Below are 25,761 nucleotides of genomic sequence, written 5' to 3' on the forward strand. Positions count from 1 at the left end.
CATATCATTGGCCTTAACTATATAACTAAACAAAATCAGTGCTATTTGTCAGAACAAATGAGTTGTTTTTCATTCAATTACCATTTTTAAGGACTTAATACAATAGAAAATAGTAATTCTGTGACTATCAGTCAACAACTGAAAGTGACTACCAGTCAACAACTGAAAGTGATTCAATAAGTAGATGGATCAAAAAAAAAATCACTGTTTAACCAAACAGATTCATTAAAAAGAACTGACCCATAAGAAATTTCACAACAAATTATTTTTCTATTAAAGTAACATTGTAAAGGACTTAATACAATAAAAAAGGTAGTGGTACAGTCTCAGCTGCAAGTGATTCAATAAGTCGAGATGTAAAGTGAGTCAGCAGACTGATTCGTTTAGACTAAACAAGATTTTTGCCAACTAATTAAAAAGAACAATCACATATTATCCAAGTTGCGCTATTTTTTTGTGTGCGAAATAGCTCTCAAAACGCTTTTGTTTGTTGTGGTGTTGTACATTCAGCAGTTCCTGTACAACGGTGCCAGAGAACGCAGATATTCGTGACAAGATGAATTTTTGGGAGAATTATGGAACCTTTATGAAACAACTTCTTGATTCCCAACTCAAGTTGGCAGACACGAAACAAAGGAAATCTACATAAACTAACACTCACAAAGTCATGCAATTAAGGATGCACTTTATGGGTACTTAAAGGGATACTCCACTTTTTTTTGGAAATAGGCTAATTTGACAAATCCCCCAGAGTTAAACAGTCGAGTTTTACCGTTTTCGAATGCATTCAGCCGATTTTCTGATTTTTAGAAGAATATCAGTAACTAGGCAGTTTCTGGTCTCATTGACTTCCATAATATATTTTTTTCCTACTATGGAAGTCAATGAGACCAGAAACTGTCTGGTTACTGATATTCTTCTAAATATCAGAAAATCGGCTGCATGCATTCGAAAACGGTAAAACTCAACTGTTTAACTCTAGGGGATTTGTAAAAATTAGCCTATTTCCAAAAAAAGTGGAGTATCCCTTTAAAAATCCTAAATTCATTAAGCTAAAGTGTAAGAAGCTTGTTTTATCAATAACTAAAACCAACAATTGGAAGCATCCACTAGGCTGCATTTATGCCACAATAAATATATTTGAGTGTTTTTAAGGGCTGTAGACTGGGTCGAACTAGTCATGTGACCTCTTTGCAGCTATAATAAGCATATGTCAAGAACAGTAAGCAGCGATGGCGCCCAGCTGGCCCATACACACGTGCTGTCACACAGCGGCCCCATCCAGGAAGGGGCTGAGAAGCTGGGCATCTGGGGGAGGTTAAGAGGCAGGTTGGGAACCCTGGGCAGTGGAACGCTTGGCAGATTGTTGGTGATGGTCCTGCCAGAGATCAGAGAGTAAAAGAGCAGAAAGCACTGAGAGGAGGCGAACAATAAGACAGTTCATCAGATGAAGAGCAGAATAAACAGCAGTTGACTGATCATTCTGTGGCATCAGAAAGAAAGGAAGCTCTTATTGACAGACTCGGGAAGAGATTCGCCTTAGTTGGAGAAGACGGCATATTTCATTTGTGAAAATGCGGTTGTGAGACACGGACATACAATCTGTTCAATGCCGTACTGTATTAATAGTCCTGTTCAGTTTGGAGTCTAATAGTTATATTTACTGTACATTAGATATATCTTTGTTTTAATTTTGGTACATTTTTACCCCTTAAGAGTAAAAATGTTAGTCACATTTCTGAAAGGTTCATAACTACTACTTTGTTGTAAAAGTTAGTTATATATTATTATTGAAGCTCATATATATATATATATATATATATATATATATATATATATATATATATATATATATATATATATATGATAAATAATAATTATATAACTATTATAAAAATATATTTTTTTTTTCGCGATTAATCACATCCAAAATAAAAGTTTGTGTTTACATAATATATGTGTGAACTGTGTATAATTATTTTGTATATTTAAATACACACACATATACATGTATATATTTAAGAAAAATGTGTTATTTATATATAAAATATTTATGTACAGTACAAATTATATATATATATATATATATATATATATATATATATATATACACACACAATATAAGCAAATATACGTGTGTGTTTATTTATATATACAAAATAACAATACATGTATTATGTAAACACAAACTTTTATTTTGGAATGTGATTAATCACGATTAATTGTTTCACAGCCCCAATTTTTTAAATAATATTTTAATAATAAACAATATTTTTATTACTATATATTATTATGTATAAATAATAATAATAATAATAAACCCTATAGTGTTTTCATAAGAAAATTGGGTCAGATGAACTACCTAAAGAATATGTATTATTATTTGATTATTATTTATTAGGTTGGAGGAATCTAAAACTGCAGTCCGTAGATTTTTTTGGGGTTAAAAATGATCCAAAATACATTTTTGAAAAAAAAAAAAAAAAAAAAAAAAAAAAAAACATAACCAGCCAGTGTTCAAAACTCTCTGCTTGCTGTAGCTTGATTCAAAGTGGTAAGATTGTAATACTGTTTTTAATTTCAGTGGTACTGGTAGATTTCCACGGGAGATTCGAGCATGTCTTTGCGTCACATCCGTACACATAAAGGAGGAGTCTCGGCTAAAAAAACGAACAAAAACAAAACAACCTATAGCATTTTAATTAGGTCAGAGGAAATGATTATTTTAAATGATTATTACTATTTTTAACATTTAAATCATTGAGGATATTGTGATTCCACACATAAAAACAGTGAAGTCATTCTCACCAGTACATGAGATTTAAGGTCATATGAGGTCTAATTTTCACAACCAGTGTTTTCTGAAGTTCTGAATCCACTAGAAATTGTTTTGTCAACTGAATGATCATGACTCAACATACAGAGTTGAGATCACATCTACAGCCTTGTTTTCATTCACATCAGCAATAAACAGGAAACTGAAGTAAATCAGAAAAATACAAAGCATTAATGGGAAAGGAGGACGCCAATCTTTTCCCTCTCTCCAATCATCTTTTCATTATCTGAAACACGAACAAGTTAAATGCTTTGCTATTAATAACCTGACATGTTTAAACAAACACGGCACTGTATTCTCCAATCAATCGATGAAAAAAAAAACCCAACACATAGAGCAAAATCATGTAAGTGTGAGGTTAAACGGGGTCTTACTTCACAGACTGCCACGTCTCCTGTTCAAAGCCGCGGTGAATGGACTGAGCTATAGACGACTCCATCAGGTCAATGTAGCGGACCACTAGAGGGATGTACAGGTCCTGGAGGTGCTTGTGGAACGTTCCATTGTACAGGTGAGCTGGAGAACATGAAGGAACAATGGCTGATGTGCAACCACTATTACAAGGCAAAATATTGCTAGACCTCTTAAAAGGAGCATTTCACCCATTTCAACATTAATCTTTATTGAAAGTGGATCATATATGTAGTCCAAATGTAAAATAATTTTTGAATTTGGTGCCCTCTTGACCGAGAAAAGACGCATTTGTATGTAAGACAACAACTCCCACAATGCAACACACTGCACAGCTCCGCAAGCCACACCCACTAATCCAGAACTGCACGCACATCAGAAAAATCATTATTTCGTCAACAAGGCTAACGTTAGCTGCCACCAGAGTTTGAAATTAATTTCACACAAAATTTCTAGTAAGTTGGCTGTGGCGAGCAGGACGAGGGACGTGAGAGCGGCACGAGGACGGCGTGAGTGATAATGAAAGACAGAGACGCAACAGGCTAAACCTTTTCTTAGCTGGTTTTTGAAAATGCTAAACAAAAATAAACTTTGGAAAAGGTTTGTACAACGGACTCTTTTAGTCCACTGTGCAAGTATAATTTTAGTTAATAAAAACTAGATTTACAATGTCAATAATTGTAGAAAATCATAACAGTCTGTGAAAACAGTCCATAACAAAATATATATGAATAAAAAAAAATTATGTTTAATTGTTTTTTTACTTTTACTGATTGCAGACACCCTCAAATACAATTAGTCACCTAGCAGACAACATACTGTGTATGAAAAAAGTGGCACAGCTTACCCCAATCTCCCGTACATATAAATGCACTCAATGTAATTAAACCACTTTGAAGGAAATGGAGGTCTGAGAGAGCGAGAGAGAGAGCGAGAGAGAGAGAGAGAGAGAGAGAGACATGTCTCCTCAGGCATCATTAAGTGTAATTCCCATCTCTCTGTTCCTCATCATTAACACTAGCATTTTTACTCTCATGGGTGTGTGAGCTCATTCCCAACCATTTAATAATGATGGAAGTCATTTGAGCATTTAGTGTCAATGTCACCAAAATGTTTTGTTATGTGCACACACTAAAAACTATAAAAGCACTCAAGTCGCAACTAAAACGAATCCCTGTCCAAAATTCGTAATATCCTACAAAGTGTTATCTGCTACTTAGGGGCATCTGAAATAACATGTGATGTATTCAGTGACTACTTAAGTAGACGACTCTGGTGAGAAAAGTTCAAGGTAATTCAAGGTCAACTTTTTTTTTTTTGACAAAAATTTGGACTTTTTTTTTGTCATGTTTGAGTGCTAGCACTTCCGATCTTCATATTGAAAAAAATGGAAAAAGGGCAGTGTGAATATTCCGCCAAACTTTGGAGTTTCACAATAAAAAGTCTGAAACAACATCAATACTTTTGGGGTGAATTCTTCCATTAAAACTACCAAATTTAAAATAGTTTCCCCAAACATTCCAACATGTTTCCATCAGGCTTCCCTCATTAGAATTAATTTCCATGAGATTAATGTAATGAGAACAGGGCAGAGGAAAAGCAAAGTGATCTTCTTCAAGAAAGTTCATACTGTATATGAAAGAGCGTGGGAGTTCCCTATATCTTTCTGCCAACTGTCTGTGTTATTACCGGCTGCCATTTCCATTGTCATTCTCCCTAGATAACCAACCATATATATTCCAAATAAACTTCTGTTTGACACGCAAAACAATATTTAACCGGCTGTAGTTGTTGTTCCATCAATAATAGATAAAATCCTTTGGCAGGATTCAGATGTTTGACCTGAATAATTGACCCTCCAGAGCCATTAACAGATCACACTGTATATCTAATGAGTGTGTTGACTATAACAGGGCAGCATGTTAACCTGTTCTCCTAACAAGTATTGTTCTCCAAAGCAACACTGGTGTTAATTAGCACACTTAGCAGTGAGAACATGCTATCAGAACATTGGACAAGCGGAAGAGGGGAGAAACAATGCAAGAGCAAGGAGAAAGAAAAACAAAACTTAGTGCTTGTAGCTGAACTCATTTCATTACTGATAACTTTACACAGTTATTGAACTAAATCTAGCTGAATAATTACACTATTGTCTTTTTTTAGAGCTGCTTTATAGCAAAATTGAATTTTGTTTGCATCATTGATCATTATTTTCCTATTTATCACTGTAAAGCTGCTTTGAAACAACTCTGCTGCAATTAGTTACAACTTTAGTTTCGTTGGATATTTAAAGGAGTAGTTCACTTTTAAAAAAAACTTTTGCTGATAATTTACTCACCCCCATGTCATCCAAGATGTCCATGTCTTTCTTTCTTCAGTTGAAAAGAAATGAAGGTTTTTGATGAAAACATTCCAGGATTTTCTCCATATAATGGACTTCAATGGGAACCAAATGGTTCAAGGTCCAAAAGACTGTTTGGTACCCTGTGAAGTACCCAGTGAAGTCCTTTATATGGAGAAAAATCCTGGAATATTTTCATCAAAAACCTTAATTTCTTTTCGACTGATGGACATCTTGGATGACATGGGGGTGAGTAAATTATCAGCAAAAGTGAACTACTCCTTTAAGTTATCTCAACAACTTTTAAGTTAACTAAACTTAATATTTTAAGTCAATCAAGAGCACATACTTTTTTAAAATAAAGTTGAAACAACACATTATTTCTTATTCTAATGTTGAATTTTAAGATAAAGATAAAGAAACTACACACGGTCAGTTCGGAGGAAGTTGTTGAGCAGCTGAAAGAGGGGGAAACTGTCCCAGGAGTCCTGTGGCTGGACGCCCAGTGCTGAGTCCATGTCCACCGTGTAGAGCGACAGGAAGGTCTCGGCGTGCTCACCCATCGCCTCTGGCCACCAGGAGAAGGCCTGCAAAATACACACATGCATAAACAACTATATTCTTCAATTAGGGACACTTCTGACTTTTTTCAATGTAAACATTTATCATGTCCTGGTACTAGTTATTTTAGGATAATTGATCATTTTTTAAAAATACTATTTTGAATTAGATTTCGCTTAATTTGTTGCGTTTTGTCATTTTTTTTTAGCAGTTTAGAAAATATTTATTTAATTTAATAATTTGAGTTGATTTAATTTTAGCACTTCAAGTTAAATACACAAAAATGAGAAATGTTGCCAGAGCAACTTGTTAAAAAACTATATATAATTGAACATTTTTAAATAATATTTCATTTTAGTTAACATTTATTTTATTTTTATGGCTTTACTTTTAATCCAACAATAATAACCCTGGAACAAAGATCTGATCATGGACTTGAACAACTATCAAAATGTATGTGTGATGATGGTAATGACATAATCGTGAAATATTACATACAATATATAAGAATTGCCCATTTTGATTTCACAGTGATTTTAAGCTCTCATTTTTCATATTAAAAATGCAAAGTAGAAATTTCCCTGATTTTAATACTTTTTATAATTGTATAAAAGAGAAATAAAAATTGGGAAACTTTGGCAAGTTGTAAACTTTTAACACTTTAAAATCAGGAACAATTATTAAACAGAATTAATATGCATTCTTTATATATTATCTACATAGAATAAGTAATAAAGCTTATTAAAACAAGATTTTTTTTTTTAAACAAATGTATTCTTAAAGGAGCCGTATGCAAGATTGGCCAAAACTGGTACTGCATCACTTTCAAATTACTGTAGAGCGGTGTACTACCATTGTCAGTGATGTAAGTATATGAAAAGAACATGATTTCTTAATGTCTAGTGACATAACAGGGAAAATTTGATTAATTGAAATACATGTCTTGCATACAGCTCCTTTAAAATCATCCCAATGGACATAAAAGTTCACCTAATTGGAAAAGAATCACCCATATATGTAACCAGCATGTAACCAAGTGGATGCTGCACACTGGTGGTGCTTGAGGAGAGATTCCCTGATATGATTGTAAAGCGCTTTGGGTGTACAGTAGAAATACATTCATATGAAAGCGCTATATAAATCATTCATTCAACATGCTGAAAATATGCTACGTCTTCTATACCAGTGCAAACAATCACAGACAATAATGCCAAAAGGCATAGTGTAGAGAGGAACAGGGTGCAATACTGAGGGCTAAGCTTTGTGTACTTGGAAACACGCAACAAAAGACAATACAAACATGGAATTAAAGCAAGTAGAAGACAATCAATAAAATGATGGGACCTTGAAAAGAACCACACAAAGATCGAGATGGAAAATGGCTTTACAAAACCTGCATGCATGGTTTTGTACAGCTTTACATCTACATTTTATCAGTATATATTTGAACAATTTAGACTAATGATTTTTCACTTGGTATACTGAAAACGCTGATCATTACAACGGCAAGTAACAAGTTGAATTTAACGTGTGACATTACCAAGTAAAAAGGCTGAAATAGTATTTTCTTGTATTTGTTAAGAACTATTTTACCATTTACATCAAAAAATGAAAAATTTTGATTTAATTTAATTAATTTAAATTTTCATAATTTTTTTTTTACAGTGTAGATGCACAGAAATACAATAGAATTAAGTTGCGGTCACATTAGTGAAGTTTCAACAAAATTTCATTGGCAAAAAAAGCTCCATCTATTGTCGTGACGAACACTTTCAAACCAAGCGGCTTCCAGTTGGTCAACATCGCAAATTCAAGTGACCATTTTTAATTTAATGTGAAATCTGTATGGGGAAATGTTTAACCCCTAGGCGAAATTCCTGATCGTTACGAATTCCCATTGAAATGACTCGATTTTGCATATTTAGGGACCGGAATAGTAGATTTTTGTGATTGGGCTGCTTTGATGTAGACCGATACCCTTGCAACCGCACAGAACACTTTAGCAATGCCATGGAGACCACTCAAAAAATTCATGATCATGAAATGTTTTCTATACTACAGAAATAATGGGAAATAACATTTGAATTTGATTTAAATTTTAAAAGTAACAAATAGATGCACATATAAATACGTTTTTACGTTTGGAAATGGGAACTAGAAAGTAGCAGAATACTGCCATCAAAAAGGCTAAAGATCAAAAAAGGACAATTAGCCATCCACGTGTCTTTTGTGGTCGACTGCAGTGGACCTGAGCTCATACATCCTCCTGAATTCCCCTGAGAAAAGGGAAAAATTCAGTGCCGTCTTTCGACATAGTGCTGAGCCTATTGTCTACCGTCGAAGGCCCTTCTGAAAAGATCCAAGTCCATCAATGCATTTCTCTCTTTGCATTCTTCCGCTCGGCCATTCCTGGGGACGTCAGCGGCCAACTAAATCGAGAGTATCAAAGAAAGCCAGTTCATGTTGTCTTGTATTCTTTGCGGCCAAGAACTTTTCATCCAAAGCGGTCGGCATCAAGCGATTATAGGGATAAAAGTGCAATCAGTCATAGTGAAGAATATGTGGTGGAGAGGAGAATGCAGACTTTTTGAAGGGTGCTATTGTGTATGGATATCTGAGCGCGCGCGCGTGTGTGTGTGTGTGTGTGGGGAGGGGGTGAACGTCACTCTTGTCTGACTAGATGTTTTACAGTCGCTGGCCTTGAGGGAGTTTGTCTTCAGGGCTTTTAGAAGCAGGTTTTGAACAGCATTGAGCTGACAAGTGAGTCAATCTCTGCTATATCCATTTTAGTCTAAAACATACTCAGAAAATCCATCACCAATAAAGTAAAAAAGAATAGTTTAATAATAGACTAATAGACCAAGATGGTTAGCTAGTCGATCCTGTTACTAACCTGTTGTGAGCTGCACTACTATTCAAAAATGTAGGGTCGGTAAAATCTCTTCTGCTCACCAAGGCTGCATTTATGTGTTAAAAAATACAGTAAAAACAATAACAATGTGAAATATTATTACAATTTATGATAACTGTTTTCTATTTGAATATATTTTAAAATGTAATTTATTCCTGTGATGCAACGCTGAATTGTCAGTATCACTACTCCATTCTCAGTGTCACGTGATCCTTCAGTAATTAGCATAGTACACACCCAAACCATCTCCATATAAGGTCTTACCCCACAATCTCAGCCTTGACTGCATGTTTTTTTGATGCAGAAATTATATTCTGGAAAAATATAATATATGTAAATATTAACGAAACTATTCGAGACTTTTATCATCTTATTGTACAATACGAATAACATAAAAAAGTAAAACAGTAATATTGTGTACAACATTAAATTGAATTGTACAGAGTTTAACATAGGTCTATTTTAATAGACCTATTAATTTTAAAATGTCTTTATTATTTCAACATCATTACCCCAGTCGTCAGTGTCACATGATTCTTCAGAAATCATTCTAATTTGTTGATGTGCTGCTCAAGAAACATTTCTTATTATTAGCAGTTGAAAAGTTAAAAGTTGTAATACATATTTTAGGATTATTTGAAGAATAATAAGTTAAAAAAAACGGCATTTGAAATAGAAGTCTTTTGTAACATTATAAAAGTCACTTGTGAACAATTGAATGCATCCTAGCAGAATTAAATTATACATTTTTCTCTCTTTTAAAAAAAGAAAACAAATCGACACGACACGAGCAACAGTGACCGTTGGCGACAGAATGAGGGCGTGCAAACGACGAGACAAGCGACAAAAGTCGGGAAATGTAAACTTTATGAAAACGAGAATGTGTGAATAGGGCTTTACTGATCCCAAAAACATCTGACCTACAGTATATTTAATATTTTTATACAGTACATATTAGACTTAGGAAGTTCAAAGAGTCAGTGGTTAATGGAGATCCATTTAGAAAGTGTAAAAAAGAGGGCAACTTTTTGACTTCTGTGTGAAAATGCTTTTGTGCTAAATGACACCCAGTCTGTTTTGTATGTAAAAGCATGAATGATAAATAAAAATAAATGAGGTGCAAATGCTAAATGACACAACACAACGTGAGAGTGAAATATAAGATGAACCTTACCTCTCTTCCCTAATGCATTACAAACATAGGAGAGGTAAAGAAAGAGAGAAATATCAAACAGACATACACATTCTTAAGCATCGTGAACATAGATACACTTTCCATGTAAAACACATTTGATTAGACAATGTTTTACTGTGTGACCAAACGTAGATCTGAGCACATCACACACACACCTTGATGTTTCCTTAGTGACAGCATGTGGGACATTTGTCTTGTTAGCGCAGCCTGCGTTCTGGCATCATTATCTCTGTCATCTGTGACACCTGTTGAAAGCTTGAGGCCTAAAAATAACCCGGTACCTTGCCAGCAGATGTCTACATCCACATTATTAGTAAGGAAAATGCTTTCTGTTGCTTTCTACGAAGCCTTAACACCTAGTATTGATGAATTTCATTTGATCTTTTCTTTTTTTTTTTAAGTTGACGTGAGAGCCATAGCGGGCGCTGGCCTTGTGCAGATGGGCCGTGGGCGTTGTTTTCCTGTGCCGCTACTATGAGCTGGCACTGGACGAGTAAGCTGTCACTCGCTAACAGCTGTTACGGCAACGTGGCGAAGTAAATGGACAGCGAGACGGTAAATGATCACAAGACCGCTCTGAAATGATCATGCAATACCTTCTGGAGAAACATGCAAAACCAAAAGACCCGATGATAAACAAAGATTGATTCTCTGTGTATGTTACTGCGGGTTTTTAACCTGTGTTGTAAAGGACTGGAAGATGTATGAAAGGATCGATGGCGGATTCATTATAGACAAAAAGGTGCTGGTGTTGAGTTTAATACGAGAAATAAGCATTGATAACAGGGACATGATGAAAATAAATGAAGGCTTTCATAGCAGGAAATAGTCAGGGCTTTATCAAGAGATACTGCAGGTCTTACCTCAGAGTGATGCTCATCGTTCTGCTGTAACACCTCAATACACAGCTCTCCTAGTCGGATCATGTCCTCCAGTCTTTTCTCTGGAGACGCCTGGCTGCTATCTGCTGACACACAGACGTCCAAACAGTCACATCAAAACTTCACACAAACTAGACTTAATAGATCTAAAGGGCTCAACAATAAGGATTTGGCCAGCTACACCATCAAAAAAGCTGACAGTATTAACTGAGTACACTGTAAAAAATATATTGTTGGTTTAACTTTAAATTTTAAGTTCATTGAACTGGAAAAAGTGAGTTAATTCAATGAAGGAGAATGATTTAATCATCAGAAACTCAAAATTATATGTTATCTGAACAAAATAAATAATTTAAGTTGATTTGACAAAAGAAAACAATGCTGTGATTACTAATCATGAAAAGATTTTTTTACAGTGACAACTTCACATTTCAAGTTGACTCTAAATTTAATTTTAAGACACCATGTACACTTAATTACATTGAATTTTTTTTTTTTATAGTACAGGGGTGTCAAACTCATTTTAGGTTGAGGGTAACCATGGAAGGGTAACCAAAATGTAACCATGAGCGGGCCGAATTCCCTGTTTTAAGTGGAGATTTAAAAGGATAGTTCACCCAAAAATGAAAATTAAGTCATTAATTACTCACCCCCATGCTGTACCAACCCCATAAGACCTTCGTTCGTCTTTGGAACACAAATGAAGATATTTTGTATTAAATTTGAGAGGTGGATCACTGCTACATAGGCTGCCTAAGGGATCGAAACTTGACGGCCCAGAAAGTCAATGAAGAATATGTTTAAATATTCCATGTGACAACATTGGCAGGTGTTCAGCCAAAATTCTCTTCTCAAAAAAAAAAAAAAAATCCTTACTGTTGAGCCCTGAAAAGTATTCTGTGTGAACCTTCGATCTGGGCGTAGTCGGTCAGCTGGGAGTAATTGATGAGCGCAGCTTTTTCCAGGCACTTCTGAACTATCTTGCGCATCTCTTCAGTTGGGACAGGTGTGGTGATGTCTTTCATCAGAGCCTGAAGAATGACACTTTTCACTCATTTATTTCACTTTAAGCACATGCTAGTACACCCAAGACATGCATATAAGGTGCAAAGCATTCACAGTTAATTGGAGGACACTCACCCTTTCTAGAAGAGAGAGTGTGGCTTTAAGAGCCCCCTCCGGTCGCCCGAAGGGGAAACAGTACCTACGGGAAAGAAGACAAGGGGTAAAACTCGAGTGGTAATTAACGAAAGGCATCGAAGAAAGAAGACTGAGCACAAGCTGAAGGAGTCAGTCACAAACCGCTGTTTCTCAGCTATCATGGGACAATAATTACGTCTTTTAAATAGAGATGTTTTCCAAAGCCTGTTGAGGAGGGACAGGTGTCAGCGTACGTACGGGACAATGCTAAATGGGATGAATGAAGGCCAAAGAGAAGTGCTTCTCATAAAGGCCTCACACCACAGGTGTGAAAGTCCACCCGAACAGCCCTCGGCGTGTGTTTTTTTTCGTGCATTTGGGGCAAGAGGCACACTTACCAAGTGACTCAACAAGGTCTAATCAGCTTGGGCTGGGACCCGCGCTTAATCCCCGGCACGCCCCGCACCGGCCTGGCCTCTGTCTGCCGTCCCATTTGCATAATCTGAGATGCTGTTTGTAGCTTTTGTTGGAGTGGTTTTATTAGGTTCTGCTGCAAAAGCTTTACTAGTGTTTCCAGCACTCTACTGAGGGGGCCAGCGGGAGGTCGGTTGAAAACGAGGACCAATCAAGAGGGGGTCTGGTAAACGAGTAAACTGTGAGCTGAAATTCAACTGGTTTTGCTTCAGGGACCAGTTATTACAATGTTAATACACTGTTGTTACAATGTAATTACATGATTATAGTTAATTTATCATTTTTTCCCCCTGATGTTTGGAACCTTATCAAAATAGACTTGAAATTTGCTGACAATATCAAAAAAATAGATTTTTAATATACAGTCGACCCAAAAATTAATCAGACACCAGATATATTTTTTTTACGTAAGTACAGGACATATTTCATTTCTGTAAGTGAGGATAGCAAAATAAAGTAAACTGTGACATTAGACCCAAAAATTCTTGATAGAGTGAACTACCAGTAAAACGTATAAAAATTTGGGACCAAAAATTATCCAGATACTTTGAACTTGAGTGTTTTTCTTTAATTGCTAATGCGACATTTTTACACCACAGACTCCAAAAAATTAAGCATTGCTTGACCTAAATTGCCATTATCTAATTGCAACAACTGACAGCTATTCAACCTAATTCATCTGTGAGACAGTCTAACAGAAGGATGGCCAAAACCAGTGAAATATCAACTGAGTTGATAACTCTAAGTTCTAGTCATATTTTATTACCATTTTCTAAACTATAGCAAATAAACTGTGATAATGTGAGAAATGTTGAAGGTGTCTATATATTAGATAATAAATTGATGTACATTATTAAGATGAAGTGGATGTGGTAGCTCATCTTACCTGAAATGTGTGATCTGCTTCTCCAATAAAGTCAACAGTCTGCTCCTGATCTCCTCAAACTCCTCCTTCTCTTGTTCTGTAACAGTGCCCATGCCATCCGGCCTGCCAAAACAAGGAAGAAACATTCAATTTTCTGTTTTATTCTTTACAACACCTGTTCTTTCATTTCAAATGACCTTGGATCCTGTACTTCTGTACTTCAGATTTTTCAAAGAGAGTTGTAAGTTTCACAATTATTCCAGCTGAACCGAACAATGCTTCAGCAGGGTTTTGCAATCCAAAACTCTTAAATAAAAGAATTTCAAAATAAATGTATCCTTGGTGAATCATATCAAGGTAATGCAAGAAGAGAAGCGACTGGAAAGATCTTAAAAGATCACACATTATTCAAATCTCGTGGATTTTGTATATAAAACTATTCTTTTAATAATTTGCAGTCTCCTTTTTAATGTTATATCTTATTCATTTAATATTTGTTTGAATAATGTTCACAATAATCGAAGATATGAGACTAATAAATAAGATGTTTATTCACAATAAAATAAAATAAAAACAAGACTACAAATGATTAAAAATGAATCAAATAAAATTGATTTCAAATCAGACATTCTTGAAATTTTTAATGAAATTTGTATTACGTCCTAAACATTATTTTATATTTATTTTATTTAGGAAGAAATCAATGTTTTAATCATCTATCATTTATTTCAATTAAGTCACAGATTTAAACCTTGTTTATACCTAGTAACTGCAATAATCAAATATAGCCAGCATATGTTCAGCATTGCACAATTACACTTTAATCGCTAAAGTAATCATTCCAAACTTCAGTTTTTAACATTCAACAATGGGCAGTTTAGTTAGAAGCCATTGTGCCACGCTATCCAAACCCTCCACACTTTCTGAATGGCACAGCTTAGCGCTGTAGAGAAAGCGCTTTCCTTACACGCAGAGGTAAAGGCAACTTGTAAACCTGTCTGTTCTGCAAATCTCTCTCCATTAAATGAAATCCGCCTTTTCTCTTTGACAAGAGCCAGCTAATCCCGAGAGAACACAAAGAGGGAGTGTGAAGAGCGGCAGAAGATGTGTATGCGCGAGCATGGGGGGGGGTGGGGGGGGGGTGTGGAGAGATCAGTGCCTACAAAAAAAATCCCCCTTTTGCATTATGGTAAAGGCTAAGGAGTGTATAAACTCAACATCGACCCTTTAATCTCAGTGTCTTTGTCTGTCATACTGTGTAGGCTCATTAGTTCTTAAGGAAGGCCTCTTAGTTTAACTGCTTCTAACAAGAGGCCTGGGAATTGAACTGTTAGCATGAGGGAGAATCGCTTTAGTTTTAAGTCTTTGCTTGTTTGTAGCTCCCAGTACATCACCAAAACCTACGAGTACCAAAGCCTTGCGACTTCAGTCAGTAATTAAGTCTCTCACAATTCACACATCCTCCCATTGACTTGACTAATGCTAAACGAATCCTTCAAACCTTGAAACACATCCAATTCCACCTTACATAACACAACATTATTAGTGGTGTTTGCTGAGGAAGGCATCACTTTTGCTATCATTATTCGTGGCTCTGTTTTAAGAATGTCCCACTGGTCGGGGGCCAGTTGATGGAACCGTCGCTGTATGTCGTGTTGATCATGTGCGTGTAAGTTTTATACCTTGAAAAATGTAAACAGTGAATTTTCTGTGATATTTGGTTGTAAATTCTGATTGCCAACTTCAGCTTGTCAAATGAAACTGCATGTTGAAACTGCATGAATGACATCTTATAGTCTTGGTATAATTTTCCAGTAAAAGTGTTTATGAATTTATATACTGTATGTTTGGAGTCTTCTGCATAATTATAATACCTACACAATTTTCAGCTATTATTGCAAAACTTTATGCATGTTTTGTGCAAAGTTTTTAAACTACTGTAATATTTGCTATTATTAATATAATAATATTAGTTTGTGTGTGTGTGTGCGCATTTAGATTTTTTAAATATTTGATTTATAAATTATAGAATATTATTACTTTTATTATACTGGAAATACAATATAATATAATGCATATTCTTTGTAATATAAACTACCATTTAATAAAAGTAAATACATTTATGTATAAAAATAAATAATAAAAATAATAATTAAACAAAATAAAAAGTCCAAATTAAAATTATATATAAAAAAAATATTTATAATTTAGTATGTATGTATATATAACATTTTGAGTGACAAAAATGTGATCTATGAATACAAATAAATTAAAATAATAAATTAAACAAAATAATAAATGTGCAAATTAAAATGTTCTATTAAAAAAATTATATATTTAAATATTTATAATTTACATAAATATAAAATTTTGAATGACAAAAAAAATGTAGTTGCACATATTATTCTAAGCTGCTTGGTATGAATGTCTGAAAAACCATAAATGTAAGATATACAATAAGTGCACAATCACAACAAGCTCCAAGATGCTTCATTTCAAAGTGAAGGAACTCAAGTGTGCAGAAACCACAGTGAAAGTGTTGTTACCCTCCACCTCACGCAGCGTTGCCTCATGTTTGGCAGTCCTAGTTGGAGCGGGTGCAGTGTGCTGCCCTGTTAGGGGGCCGACTTATTGTTTGCGCCTGATGAAGCGAGGGTGTTTAAGACGAGAGAAACGCTGACCTGTCCGGGGCCAGTCAAAGAGAGTTAAACAGCGGCAGGAGTCTTGGGAAAGTCTGTCCGTGCCAAGACCAAGAAGTTGGTTGTTAGTTTCAAAGCTGTGCGTTTGCAAGAGTTCTGTCTTGGCTACTAGGGCTACGCAATATATATATATATATATATATATATATATATATATATATATATATATATATAATTGATATCCCGAGATGGCTAAGTGGTATTGTAAAATAATGAAAATGGCAATTTAAGCAAATATATGAGATACTGGTTTCAGATTGAAGCGCGATTTTTACACATGTACTTCAGTATCTCATATTGAGTCAAGAACCCTACAGTTTTTACAAGAGTATACAAATGGACTCCATCCTCAATGACAGATGGGTTGGCTGGTGTATATCCTGATCAAATCAAGACCCAATGGACAAGACAGAAGTGACAATCCAAAGGGTGAGGACCTGGATGCGTGTCATGTTTACAGTGAGTAACTGATTGTGCCGACTGGTAACTCTTGTCACATGGGGCAGCCAAGCATGATGGACAGGCGAGAGAGGAGAGAAAGACTGACAGGTGAGAAAGAGGTTAGCTTGTGATTACTGTCACTCTCGTCGCTGTCAGCACGCCCTCGCCAGTTCATCTCACACACCTGTCCGTTTGCTCTCGCGTACTTGCTTCTAAGTCCCAACCCTCGTCGAGCCCAGGGTGCATCTGTCAGTCAAACACAGGCGACACAGACTGAAATGTGCCACAAGGATGTTTGCACTGACAAACATGTCTGAAAGGAGTCTCGGTTAACACACCGTTACCTAAAATCTAAGAATTTACTCAATGACTCAATGGTTTCATTTCACATCACAATAAAGGACAAGTCTTAATTGAGTAAAAGTTGGAGAATTGAGATGTATAGATGTTGTAAAATCAATTTACAGCGCATTCATTTTAATAGACAAACAGAAAACTGAAATCAAGGCATTTGTCGATCGGAAAGATATTTTTGCCGTCCTTCCTACATGATTCGGCAAAAGTGTAACTTATCAGCTCGCTAAGGAGATGGGACATAATGAAAAGCCTGTGGTCTCTCCTTTGGTCGCACTCATCATGGAGGAGTAAGTAAAAGAAGCAACACTCGTTATTTTGCTTCTAAAATAATTAAGTTCTATAGTTGAAAACTGCGCTTTGCAAAGTAGTTGACTTACTGCGTTGCTTTGATTGGTTGTAGGTCTACCAACTATTCAATTGAGTGCAGAGGTTTTTTTTTTCGTGGTTCGGTTAAGACACGCCTCATAATCAAAGCCCTACGGACCAGTTTCAGACTCAGAGTACCAGAGTATGACGAAGTCAGGCTAGTCTGATATTACTGTTATAACTGTGATCTGCGCATCACTAACACACGGATTACAACTCTTTATTGATCCATTTAAAAAAAAATCCCTACAGGGCAAATGAATTCCCAGACCCAAGACTGCAGAAAAAGTGTGTGGTCTCTGTAGTGCTATTGGAGTCGGTGGGCACAAGATCAGTAGTGATGATAAAGATGGCGACAATCTTCACAGGTTTTAAGCTGCACACTCACCGTCAGAAAGGCTTACTGTCAAAACCGTTCCTTGAGTTATTGACTGATGCATTAGATCATTTGAGCGGATGCATTTTCATCTGAGCTGAAGATGAGAGGTTCTCTGGACCAGGGTTAAGGCTATTGTTTTTTCTAATCTTCACATTAGATTAAAATAAAATGCTCATCTAAAGTAATTTTTGCTTTACTGGTATGGTTGAATTGAATCATCGATGGTCAGCAGAAAAGAAATCGGCTAATCGGCTTACATTTAGTCTAGAAGTACAATAACATGTTCACACAACGCCTTTGCACTTACTCATGATTTCTCTTAACGTGGGGACAGAGGAGGTGTCAGTCAATAAATGGTATAACAAAATAACTTGAATTAGTTGCAAAAGGTAATTGAAATATTTTGTTGTAAATATATAAGAAATGCTTTATTAGTTACACATTACTTGTACTGTGTTGTCCTGTACTTTTGAAAGGAATTTCAAAAGAAAAGATCTTCTTTTATTCTTCTGAACAACAATGCTTAACTGGTACTCTATTGAATTTCCTTTAATACATCCAACACTGAATTCATGTTCAGTTCTGGTCATAATAATTGGTAACCTTGATAAATATGATCAAAGAAAGCTTGGAAAATAAATCTGCATTGTTTATCCTTTTTCTTTCATTGAAGTAAAACAATTGAAAGTGAAAATAAATGTTTTTCTCCAAAACACATTGGCCACAATTATTGGCACCCCTAGAAATTCTTATGAGTAAAATATCTCATATTTAGATCTCAAGCATATTCCCATTGATATTTAATTTGTTCTTTTAGCACACCAGGGTGACTAGGAGCATGAAATTGTTACATAAATATATAAACACAAAGGCCAAATTCTCTCAATCATCAATCACAATGAGTAAAACCAGAGAATATAGTTCTGATGTGCAGCAAAATATTGTTGAGCTTCACAAAATAGAAAGTGAATGTAAGACAATAGCTAAAGCATTGAAATGTCCACATCCATCGTCAAGGCAATAATTAAGAAGTTCCAATGAACTAAAGATGTTACAAATCTGTCTGGAAGAGGACGCGTCTCTATATTGTCCAAATGCATGGAGAGGGGGAGAGTTTGACTGGCCAAAGACTAGTCTAGTCAAACAAAGTTGTTTGGGAGGATTTCAAGAAAAAAACATTTCTGCTTTCCTCCAAAAACAAACTCCAGCATATTCAGTTGGTTCTATGGTCAGATAAAAGTAAAAATAGGGTTTGGTGCAAACAGGGATTAAAAGTACCCCATGCCCACTGTTAAATATACTGCTGGATTTTTTTGCTGGAGGTCCTGGACATCTTGTTCAGATACATGGTCTCTTGGATTCTACCAAACGGATAAAAACATCAAAACCTCTGCTAGAAATCTTAAAATGGTCCGTGGTTGGATCTTCCATCAGTACAACAAACAAAATCAACACAAAAATGTGTCACTGAGCACAAAATAAAGCTTCTGCCATGACCGTCCCAGTCCCCTGACCTGAACCCTTCAGAAAACGAGTGGGCTAAATTGAAGAAAAGCACCACCAACATGATCTTGGAGAGATGATCTTCAGGTGTCAGGTGTTCTCCAAACTCATCAGGCATTATGGGAGAAAACTCAGAGCTGTTATCTTGGCAAAAGTAGGTATGGAACAAAATTGTGTCATTAATTGTGGCCAATGTATATTAGAGAAACACATTAGAGATGTGTTTTTTATTTAAAAAAAAAAAATCACAGGATTCTTTGTTCATATTTACCAAGGGTGCCAATAATTCTGACCAGGACTGCATAAAGAAGTCAAATTGAATTATGGCCAAGGGTAGTAGTGAAGTACCAAAGCAGAAACAGCACAACAATTCGATATATTCCCATGAACACTCTTCTACACACGACTGCAGGGCTGAACTGTCATTATTCGAACAACACCCCCCTTCCAACAAAAAGCTACTCATGCCAATTTTCCTCATTTGTAACTGATGATTATCTTGAGAGGCTAATCATTACTGTTCCTAATTGACTAAATTAGCCATCAAAGAGAAGGAGCACATCCGTGTGTATTTAACATCTAATCAGTCAATTGACGGGTGATTCGAGGTAAGTGGAAAACCAACAGCTTTCAGTAAACGAGAACACAAAGGACTTCGCCAACAAGTGGACAAGGGACATTGCTCATACTACGAGCTGCAGTCAGTGCTCTTACCGCTAACACGAGCCTATTTTAGTCTGCAAGTAATGTCAAACCATCAATAATTCGCATAATCAATTATAGAAAACAAGCGTGTATAAAATTCTGATCCTCAGAGGCCTTACAAAGAGAAATTATTCAAATGTAGCAGGAGCACAAATGGACTCTGTAATTACGGTTTAATTGCTTTGCGTTTTGAGATAATAGAGAAACATTAATTAATTTGCCAAGCAGACGCTCTCAGTCTCTCTGAGTGATGCTGAACATGGCTGCCACGCTGAGCGCCTCCCGAGTGATTAAAGTATTTCTTCGGTCTTCTCGTTCCTTTTGTATGCCCACCCATTATGTGCGGACAAAAGCCATTCTGAGTGTGTGTTTTTTTTTTCTTCCTTTTTGTGATCTATCAAACATGTGGGACTTCTCATTTGTCCAACACAAATGAAATCCTTGATTTCAAACACTTAATACGTGAGAATTCAAAATGCACAACCTCCTGGGAAACCAAATGTTCCTTGCTGTTTGAAAGGGCTATAGGGCATTGCTAAAGTGTTTGTTGATATAAATGATAAGAGACCATTTTTCACCATTTTTCACGTTCTCAGTTTTATATATATATATATATATATATATATATAAAGTAGTTTCCCGATGACAATGAACAAAAATAAAATCTCGGCATCAATAAAATGTGTAAATGTATACAGTACTAAAAATTATTTTACAGTTTTATATATATATATATATATATATATATATATATATATATATATATATAGAAAAAAAAAATCTACTATCCCATCTGAAATAAGTAAGTAATTGTCTGTAATATATATATGTACAGTATATTAATGAGACATTTTTCAAATGAACTTTTTTTATGTTCCACAAAAGATACAGATTTGAACATGGAGAATAAATGATGACAGAATTTTCATTTTTGGATGAATTTTCCCTTTAATACCCATTAAAAACCCATTAATCTCATTAAATAATTGATGCAATTGTAATTATAGTGTAAATGCATACATGCCACCTCTGAGCTGCAAATAATTGGTCTGTAAATATATCTAAATAGCAAATTCAGATGCAGCTTCTGAAAAAAAGGCTGTTGTAATCTAAAAGTTTATGTGTAACAAATTCTATGTTGAATCAAATAAAAATGTTTTTCTAAAGCTACTTTTTGTAATATATATATATATATATATATATACATACACACACATACATACATATGCATACACACACACACACACACACATATATATATATATAATATAATTTTCAAAAATAATATTTAAATTTATTTTATGTATACTGTATATATTTATACAAATACAATTAAATAATTAATTTGATTACGATTCAGATAGACTTCAGCCATTCTGTAAGCTCAAACAGTACAGCATGGCACTGGTAATGAGTCAAGGTAATGAGTTCAATTCCCAGGAAAAGCCAAAAATGGTAAGTCATTTAATTCAATTAGGTCAAGTCAAGTAGTCAATTTGGATAAAAGTATCTTCCAAATGCATATATGTAAATGAAAATGTGCACAAAAACGTCTTCTAATACCTGTTTCCGTGGACATGTGAGGCACAGAAGGCATAGCTGTAGTGCAGGAGGGTGGGGTCCACCAGAGCGTTGTTATCCGAGAAATCCATCAGGTCTTTCAGGTAGCAGAGGTGACGATGACAGCCCCTCACCCCGTATCGAGAGCAGTACTCATCCAGAACAAACACCTGACCCGGGCTGAACCAACCCTGCAACATGATGACAATAAAACACATTTACTAAGAGCATGAAATTACCTGATCTCAGCCATCTTATTCAGCCAAATAACGAAACATAACATAAGCATTTATTTGACAGAAATCTATCAGAAATCATGTTATCTTTTAATCTTTCATTAAAGAATCCTAAAAAAAACCCAGCAATAATAATTGATTACAAAACCCGTATTACACCTGAAGGATACATACACGTGTATGTATGCATGTATAAATGTCAATGTATGTATATTTCGATAATACTACATTAAATATGCCATTTTTTTCTTTAAGACTCCTAAATATCCAGCTGTATGTAATATAACAAAATGGGAGTCACAACAATTTTCTTTCATAAACATTCATATCACATGGGTAACACTTTACAATAAGGTTCATTAGTTAACATTAGTTAACTCCATTAGTTAGCATGAACTAATAATGAACAGCACTTATACAGCATTTATTAATCTTTGTAAACGTTAATTTCAATATTAACTAATACTTTATTAAAATCTTGTTAACATTAGTTAATGCGCTGTGAATGAACAATGAACAGCTTTATTATCATCAACGAAGATTAACAAATACTGTAACAAATGTATTGCTCATGGTTAGTTCATGTTAGTTAATACATTAACTAATGTTAAATAATGAACCTTATTGTAAAGTGTTACCATCACATGTCTTTCATTTGATTCACTCACATCACATACATCAGCATCATTCTCACAGCAAAAAAAAAAGCGCGTATTATTAAGAGACTCAATTAGCATTTGCATTTGGTGAGTGTTTATTTTGGACTTTAGATCAGTAACGGCATACAACATACACATATTCTGCATCTGAGGGCCAAAAGCAACAAGCACCACAGTCAACAACGAAGAAAAAGTTTAGGAAAAAAACGCCGCTGACCCCAGCAGGACCTCCGTGAAGTCACACCCGTACCTAGTTTCTCCTCGACAACACTGCTACGCTAATTGATCTCGAAGCGTCTAATTTCAGCACGCCTCTCATTTCACGCCAAGACACACACACACACAAAAAATCCAAACCGCAGCGTGCGAGATGAGCTCTCCCAAAAAAAAAAAAAAAACATTTAAACAAACGAGTGCAAGGTTAAGTGCAAACAATTAATTCATAGGCAGAAAAGTCACACGTAATGCAGGCGGGTGGAGATCGCCGCGAGGCTCCTGTTGCATTCATTAGCTCATTCATCCCTCACATAATAACTAAATTAGGCATGAATCTTACAAACTTAATTAAGACGCCTTCTCTGAAGGAACGTTAGCAAATTAACACTTTGAGGGGGCCGCTCGCCCACGACGGTGCGGAGGGCCGCGAATCAAGGAGAACTGCGACGTCTGAGACGTTCACAGGAGACCGGCAGTCACGAGGGACCGTTGCACGCGAGATACCGAGACCCTCCGACCTCTCGTCAGGAGCAAAGACAGCGAGCTTCATTAAAGTCCAGTGACGCACGGTTCCAACAAAGCTGGTGCACGGTGTATTTTGAGACACGTGCACTCGATAGCTCCGTCTCTTTGTCAAACGGTCTGTCTGACCTATGCAAACCCGCTCTATTGCTATTTGCATTACTCTAAATGTCGGCTAAGTGCTTATATGACAGCCACACGCCTTTCAAACCTTTCAATATTTACAGATACTATATGAATACAGTGTGTGCATAAGAAGCAGCCAATCTTGCAATCTCAAAAGTGTGTTTTCCCACAGTCATATGCATAAACTCTTAATTTTGAGTCAAAATTGGCTTTGGTGAGCTAAATAAACTTGAGTTACTCACCAGTTGGCCGGTAACTTTATAGACATACAAACCATCCACTAAAGGAAACATCTGTCAAGCTTTTTGACAATTTTGACCTATGGGGAAAATTTGTCATCAGAAGTTTATCTAACGAAGGCTTTTTTCTTCCAGAACCTCATCTGGTGAAGTATTTAAAAAAATACATATATTGTTGTAGAAACAATCGTCGCTCAGATACTGCTTGTATATTTCATAATTAATTACAAAGAACTGCCACTTAAAATGTTGAATTAAATGTTTAAGACTGAAGTTGACTTTTACTTATAAAACATACTACAATAAACATCTAAAAATAAAATATGAGAAAAAAAAAATCTCATATATGATGATGCAAGTGACACAATGACCTGTGCGCTGTCACTTAACATGCAATAAAACGCAAAATAAGCACAATAAAAATAAATGTTACTATTAAAATTTGGACCCTTAAATTTGAATAGCAACAATAACTTACGTACTTAATTAAATAATTATAATAATTCGAAAAATGACAGATACAAATAATTGTATGGAAAATATTAACTTCTTTACAAACTGGGCCAGCAAAAAAAAAAAAAAAAAAAAAAAACACAACACAAGGCCTGAGCAACCGCCCATCTTTCCACTTTTTCCCCCCATCAACTTTCTTCTTTGTCACAGTCCGTCTCTTCCCGTCTTGGTCAGATCTATTAATATTGCACCATTCAGGGCTGAGGCACGGTGGCCCAGCGCCGAGCCGAGTGCCACAAGATGTTCCACTCTGGCAAACAGATGGCCTGCTCGTGTCTTGGCTCCTACCGCTCAATTAACCGCTAACGACCGACTGAGACGGCAGCAGCATCATCCTAACCAACACGGCCCAGTCTGGCTCTCAAACACACACACACACACACACACACAGAAGGAGACTGACGACAAAACCTTGCTTGTGGACGACAAAACCAATTTATTTTTTTGGCTTAATATATATTATACAAGAAAAGTTCACTAAGAAATTAAGTTCTGTATGGTATAAACTGGATTTTCAAAATCAGTATTTCTAAATTATGATTTGAATATATATTTATACTATATGAATTTATTGTTGCCACAGAGTAAATAAATGTATACAGAAATTATTACACACACACACAAAACATTTGAAAATTTGCACTTCAGACCTTCAAAAAAACCAAACATTTATTTTAATATAATTGACAAACCAACTTATAAGTCCACAGCCTCTCCTGCTGGATTCTCTTATACGGTCAAGGCTTGAATAACTTTATTTCCTCCAGTAACTGACAGTAATAGAAAGCTTTTTATGGACCATCTATAGGCCATTATGGCTTGTTAATAAGGGCAAGCATGGAGGAGTGTGTCACAGGGAGACTGCGTGATTATGGGATGGAGGGTGAAAGGGATGTGAGTAATTATATTAAGGTTGGAGCATGACTGCTCATCACGGTCCCTAATTTGAGGACACATTCACAGCCTGAACTTTTTGATTGCAAATATACACTTTTTTTTTTTTTTTGGAGTCACTTCTGAGGATGCACACACAGTCCAATGAATCCAGTGTTCATATTCCCTGTAGTTACGAGGAAAGAAAATCCAAATATTGGTCTTTGAATCACCAACAGCTCACTGAACCTAATCCTTGTATCAAACGGCAGCTGACGCAAAAAAAAAAAGAAAAAAGTTGAGCCTTACAACAGCATCACTTATTGATTTTCCTTCAGGCCACTTTTATTGATTCTGAGCTTTTTTTTGGATTAAGCTTGAAAATCTGAGACTTAAAGGCAAATATATATATATATATATATATATATATATATATATATATATACTGTATATGCAATATACTACAATTATCTATCTATCTATCTATCTAAATATGAATATGTATATAAATATGATTTCACACTACATTTGGGATCATACTGAATCGAACACATCAAAAATGTTTTGTATTTATATATACACACAGTATACATATACACACACAATTTTTTTAGATGTTTTCGATGATCCCAAATGTGTTGTGAAATCAGATTAAAACCTGATTTTTTGTTACGACTGGATTTCAAGCAGGTTTTTTTTTGACAAATTTGACAAAATGTACATGTGCTTACATTACAAAAGCAACTGATGCA

General features: G+C 35.5%; 1 protein-coding gene across 14 annotated transcripts in view; it reads right to left on the minus strand.

Moving 5' to 3' along the window:
• Positions 1–25,761, minus strand: part of cadps2 (calcium dependent secretion activator 2) — a 103,484-nt gene that overhangs the window by 14,334 nt on the left and 63,389 nt on the right. For 10 of the 14 annotated variants that reach the window (XM_039657952.2, XM_039657950.2, XM_089127397.1 and 7 more), the window contains exons 13-20: positions 21,629–21,816; positions 13,637–13,738; positions 12,277–12,340; positions 12,044–12,167; positions 11,119–11,222; positions 6,019–6,175; positions 3,211–3,352; positions 1,259–1,378 (exon numbers count right to left, since the gene is read on the minus strand). In XM_039657952.2, coding sequence (XP_039513886.2) covers positions 1,259–1,378; positions 3,211–3,352; positions 6,019–6,175; positions 11,119–11,222; positions 12,044–12,167; positions 12,277–12,340; positions 13,637–13,738; positions 21,629–21,816 — 1,001 coding nt within the window. The remainder of the gene's footprint in view (positions 1–1,258; positions 1,379–3,210; positions 3,353–6,018; positions 6,176–11,118; positions 11,223–12,043; positions 12,168–12,276; positions 12,341–13,636; positions 13,739–21,628; positions 21,817–25,761) is intronic. The other 4 variants (XM_039657944.2, XM_039657963.2, XM_039657955.2 and 1 more) reach the window with 2 other exon arrangements.

This window comes from Pimephales promelas, chromosome 25, assembly GCF_988280905.1.
Source record: "Pimephales promelas chromosome 25, fPimPro1.hap1.1, whole genome shotgun sequence".
NCBI lineage: Eukaryota > Metazoa > Chordata > Actinopteri > Cypriniformes > Leuciscidae > Pimephales > Pimephales promelas.